Raw genomic sequence first — 5,292 nt, 5'->3', positions numbered from 1 at the left:
GAGAAATTGCTCTCAAAATAAGCTCATATTCTCTGTCAGCTCGGAGAGGAGAGGCTGCTCTGTGCCGGTTAATTATTTTTCGCTGTTGTTCCAGTGTGGCACGAGCTGAGGATGGAAGGGGCGTGTGTTTGATAAACAGGGCGTGGATTTGGCAGTCGGACGGGAAGGGGGTGTTGAGGGTTTCCTATAGAGCCGCTGCCAGGGAGCCACGGGAGCGCACAGGAGGCACGGAGCGCTGCGCAACGCGTATTTACAGCCACGATCTGAGCGGGGAACTTCGCTCAAGTTGATTCAGGGCGATGCTGATGACTGAGAGCAGGTAAAAAACATAAGCCGAGGAACATGTGGAGCCTTTTTACGCACCGTGGGAGAGTTTTGCGCCACTTGCTCCTGTGGCACAAACATGCTTTTTTAAAAGTGCTCTCTGTTTGAGTAACTTTTTTTAAAATTTGAAGACAGTAGTATGAAGTCACCAGATCTGGCATGTTTCCTGCGTTGTGTCCTCATGCTCAGGATTGCGACCCATGGGATGTAGTAAATGGAGAGTTGCGTTCAACTTTGGACACCTGAAGGCGCAGTCCAAGCTGTCCGTCTTCTTTACCATGATCATTCTCTTCACGTATCTCTTCTACTGCCTCAACGGATTCTGTGACTCCCTGCCCAGGCCTGTGTACGACCAGCAAAGTAATCTCAAAGCCATCCTAAATGATGGACACGAAGCGGAGCAGCTCGGCGCGTATAACGCGTCCCCGGTCTCGTTCGTCCGGGAGCAACTGTCGGACTTGTCGAACGGCGAAGCTCCTTCGAACAATATTTCTATAGCTAATAATTTTGGCAGCAAAAAGTACCCCCAGGCCATCATCATCGGGGTGAAGAAAGGCGGCACTCGGGCTCTGCTGGAGTTCCTGCGCATCCATCCGGACGTGAGAGCCGTGGGCGCAGAGCCGCACTTCTTCGACCGCTTCTACGAGAGGGGACTGGAATGGTACAGGTAAAGGCGACTTTTAAAAATGATTTTGACACAAGAATTTATGAAATACTCCCTAAAGTGGAAAATAAGTGTAATAATAACAAACTGTAAAGGTGAAAGTTGAAGTCAGAGGTCATGAAATAGAAGTTGAAGCTGCTGATGTCACTTTCAAATTTGGAATTTATGTGCGTAAAATGCAGGTTGGCCATTTATGTTGAGTTTATGCAGTGGATTTGTGGAAGTGTGGAGACTTTGATTTAATATTACTTGATACAAAATAAGTCAGTAAAGTATTAATAGATTAAAATACACTAGAGTGGTGTATCTACAGGAGGTCATGCTGAGGAATTAAAAAGGGCCCAATCCTGTCTCTGATCTCCTCTGGAATATTTTCTTGTAAATTTGCTCTGTCATGGAAACTGCAAGATATCAGCTTTTATCTTCACTAGTTTCCGTTTAGTGCAGCTTGTCTGACCAGTCTGATTGGGTTAATGCCTGATTAGGCAGATGCTGGGTAAATAGACCTTGAGCTCATTTATGTGTCTGTTTGACTTTCAAACTACAAACCGTGTTTCAACATATACATGAACAACAGTTTGAAGATGTTGAATTGAGAAGCAGATAAATACTTTCATTATCTTACTTTTTTCTTCAAACTGGAGCCACATTAAACTGGTATTTATTTCAACTACTCGAGCATCGTAGCTATTTTCTAGTCCCCTTATCACAGAAAGAAATCACATATTAGTGACTGATCGCAGTGTAAGAACAAGCGAGCTAATTCAAATACACTCTCCCCTTATTACTCCACAGAAAGTCTGTTTTTTTATAGGCAAACATGTCATTCCATCCCGAGGAGATCAATCCCTCTCCTCCTTCTCTTCATTAATATCTCTCAGCACCAATAAGACGCTGTGCTGATAGCTTCCAAGGATGGCAGCGTATTCAGTCCCCTGCCAATAAATTGCTGTTTATTGAGCTGACACGCTGCTTCCCTAAGTGTCCATGTTGGTCCCCTGAGAGCCTTCGCCGCTACCAGCCTCTGATCACACACAGGGAGGATGGGTCGCTGGAGGTGACGGCGGTGCGGTTGACCCTTTAAAGCAAGTGGCCAAGGTGGATGGAGATTTTTCTTGAGGCACAAATAGATGTAGAAAACAAATTCAGTCGTTTTCGGGTTGTTCGCATGCAGAGAAAGACATTAAAGCTGGCACCTAAATTAATGAAATGGATGCATGTTGTGTTGGAGGAAGCCTTATATTTTGATAGATGTGTCTGGTGGTGAGAGACATAAGGGAGGGACAGTAGAGGAACTGTTAGAGAGGAGGGCTAGGGAGGACACGACAGTTTGATAAAGAGAGGAGATAGAGGAGAACGTGGTGGTGTGGCAGGAAAACGTAAAGCGAGAGAAGAACTCACAGCGAGTGATCAATAGAGCCGAGTAATGATCAGTTCGGGCTCAGGTGGAACAGCAATAAGAGACGTCAGAGATCAAAGTGTGTGTGCACAAGTGCTGCTTGGCTTTGTTATTACATAGTGTAGGTTTCAGGAAGAGGAAGAGGAAGAGGCCTCTGCAGCAACACAGGCTGCGGTGAAACGACTGCTCGGCAATAAAGGTGTGAGTTACGTGGACAGCAGCTTCTTCAGGTAGTTCAAGGGTAAAAGCTTCTGTTAATAATCACTAAAACAGAAGCCCTGAAACTGTTTCAGCACAGACAGGTTATTAAAGTAGTGGTGAAGCTTGTAAAAATGCATTAATTAATTAAAAATCAATTCGTTTTCTCAATTTTTCCGATCATAATTCTCTGGAATCCAAACTGGCATCTTCAGATCGATCCTTTCATCCAACCATAACCTAGAAGATATTCAACTTACAGAAAAAAGCAGCCTCACATTTCAGAAACAGAGAATATTTTACATTTTGCTCAACAATTACTTATCTACTGAGTTGTAGAATATTAATTCTGTCGATTCATTAACTGATTAATTGTACAAAGTGGGTCATACTTGTTGGAAATGTGTATCAAAGATGCAAAACCTTCTCCAGTTTTCATTTGAATGTAAAGACAAAACTATAGAAAAAAGCTTCACCTTGCTTCCTTCTTGACTTTCTTCCTTTCCTCATTTTATTTTTTTCCATCATTCCTATCATACGTTAAAATATAACAGAGATCACAGATGCTTTAAAGAGGTATAGCACACTTAAATGCACAATTTACTGTTTTAAATCATTTGAAACCTTGCAGTGTCAATGCTGATGCCATTTGGAACTTATTTATACCAAATAAAAGCGTGTTAACACCCTTCCTCAGCCCCCCACCCTTAAGTAAGAAGTCTATGAAATCAAATACGATCTGGTCGACACTCAGCATCCACAGCAGTTTGTTCTTTTTTTAAAAATTTGGCAAAACGTTTCGGACTTCTGCTTTCGACGGTTGCAGAAGCAGCACCAGACTGCATTCTTTTCCCTCAGATCATCATCCCACCCTCCTTCTAACTCACGTCATGCTACCACTCAGACACTGCTGCCATCCTGTCTTTGCGTTGCCTCGACTCGGGGCTTCAGGCTGGATCCACGGCTCAACCCGATACGACTGTGGACCACCGTGATCCTCCACCGCACTAATGACTGTTTTAGAGGACGCTGAAAAGTGTCTCCATTTTTCTCTGTTCAGGGGATGTCACTGAGAAACTCCTCGTACAATCATGCCTGCTCCTTGCCTGCTTTTTAGCGTTTTTCAGAATTATGCAGTCGGTGGAGTTAAACTAAGAGGCTAAGTTAAACTTCCAATATCGTAATTTTTGCAGGTATTAGATACGAGCTGCAAATGGAGACTTTACAGATTTTACTCATGATGATCAGTTCGTCACCAGGATGGGATACGGAACACATCATATCTTGTGTTGCCTTCAAGGAGCTTAAAAAAAAAAAACGAAGCTGAGTACCTGATCAGAGTTATCTCAGCTTTGGGCTTTAGACTGAGAAGTTTAAACTGAAATGCTGAGATAAAACTGGAGGCGTAGAGTTTGAAAGAAAAGATCATTTATAAGAAGGGTAGTTTTAATGAATAATCCTGCTGAGCTGCTTTTGATGGTAAATGTAGGATCCATTCTCAGAATATCTCCTCTGCTCTGATCCGACTATAAAAAAGTCTAAACTGGAACGTATATATAAGTTGGCTTATATTTGGCAAGTAAATACTTGCATGTCTGCCGATATTTGGTCCAATCTTTAGGCCTTGTAGTCGATTTTTAAATGCATATTTCTGGGCCGGAGACGTTAAAAAAACTGTAAATGTCAGGATTTGCACTTGAAGTCTGAATGATGACAAAGTACTACTGAAGAGGATTAAAGTTGAGAGAACCAGTGACCTTTACGTGCTCCTTTAACTGCTTTCTGTTGATAGGAAACTGACCTTACCATGTAGTCTTTTACCACAGACATGATGTAAAACACCTCTGCTTTTTTTTTTCTCTCTCTCTTCCCCGTCTTTTTTCTTTTTTCTTTTGAGGCTATAATGAAACGTGTGTTTCTGCTGCCTCCTAATCCGCTGACAGCTCGTGTCAACGCCGTGTGAATTGGACCGGTGTAATGACAGGTCAGGCATTAACATGGACAGCTCAGGGACGTACGAAGGGGCTGAGACGGATTAGGCCCCCAGTTGCAGTTAAACAAGGCCCTACCAAGCATTAGTCAACACCTCCATCCATCCTCCCCCCTCACCTCAAGCCATGATGAGCCCTTCAGTGCAACAGGGGGAGCTTATGGTACCCAGGGGCGGTGTAGTCCTCCACATTTCAGACAGGCTATAAGACTTTATATGAGACAGATAAATGTTCAGAGCAAATACAGGTAACTTGTCGTCCAATGATTCCCAACCAGAGTGTGTATACCCCAGTGGGTGCTAAACCCGTACAGCTAAAATGAATCAATAAATAGTTTAAATGGATTGCTGAAAGTTGTCAGTTTTTTTTGTTTGTTTGTTTCACAATTTCATAGAGAAAGGTTTGCTAGAAGTCAACAAAGTATCCAAAAGGACATCGCTAAATACATAAAATGTTCAAATAGACAGCTAAAAGTAACGGATAGGCATTTGGTTTGTCTATTTGCGCAACATGAAATAGAAATGTTGGCTTAAAGCTCACAAAATGGCAAAAATAAGCTAAAGGATGTAGCCTTTAGCCATAACGGAAAATGTTTGAAACAGTTTGCTAAAAGTAGTAGATAACTAGTTAAAATAGATCCGTTAAAGTAATTAAAAGTGTTTAATTAGTGTTTGTTTGCACAATTTTAAATAGAAATGTTAGCAAAAACTTAGCTC

General features: G+C 42.3%; 1 protein-coding gene across 1 annotated transcript; it reads left to right on the top strand.

Moving 5' to 3' along the window:
* The first annotated feature begins 287 nt into the window (after positions 1-287).
* On the top strand, positions 288-995 carry LOC103357973 (heparan sulfate glucosamine 3-O-sulfotransferase 3B1-like). The gene has a single exon (XM_008282747.1). The coding sequence runs from the start codon at positions 525-527 to the stop codon at positions 993-995; it is 471 nt and encodes a 156-aa protein (XP_008280969.1). The 5' UTR covers positions 288-524.
* Positions 996-5,292: the final 4,297 nt, after the last annotated feature.

The sequence above is a fragment of the Stegastes partitus genome, unplaced genomic scaffold (genome assembly GCF_000690725.1).
Source record: "Stegastes partitus isolate 25-593 unplaced genomic scaffold, Stegastes_partitus-1.0.2 Scaffold285, whole genome shotgun sequence".
Classification (NCBI taxonomy): domain Eukaryota; kingdom Metazoa; phylum Chordata; class Actinopteri; family Pomacentridae; genus Stegastes; species Stegastes partitus.
This window is presented reverse-complemented; position numbering and strand designations above follow the sequence as displayed.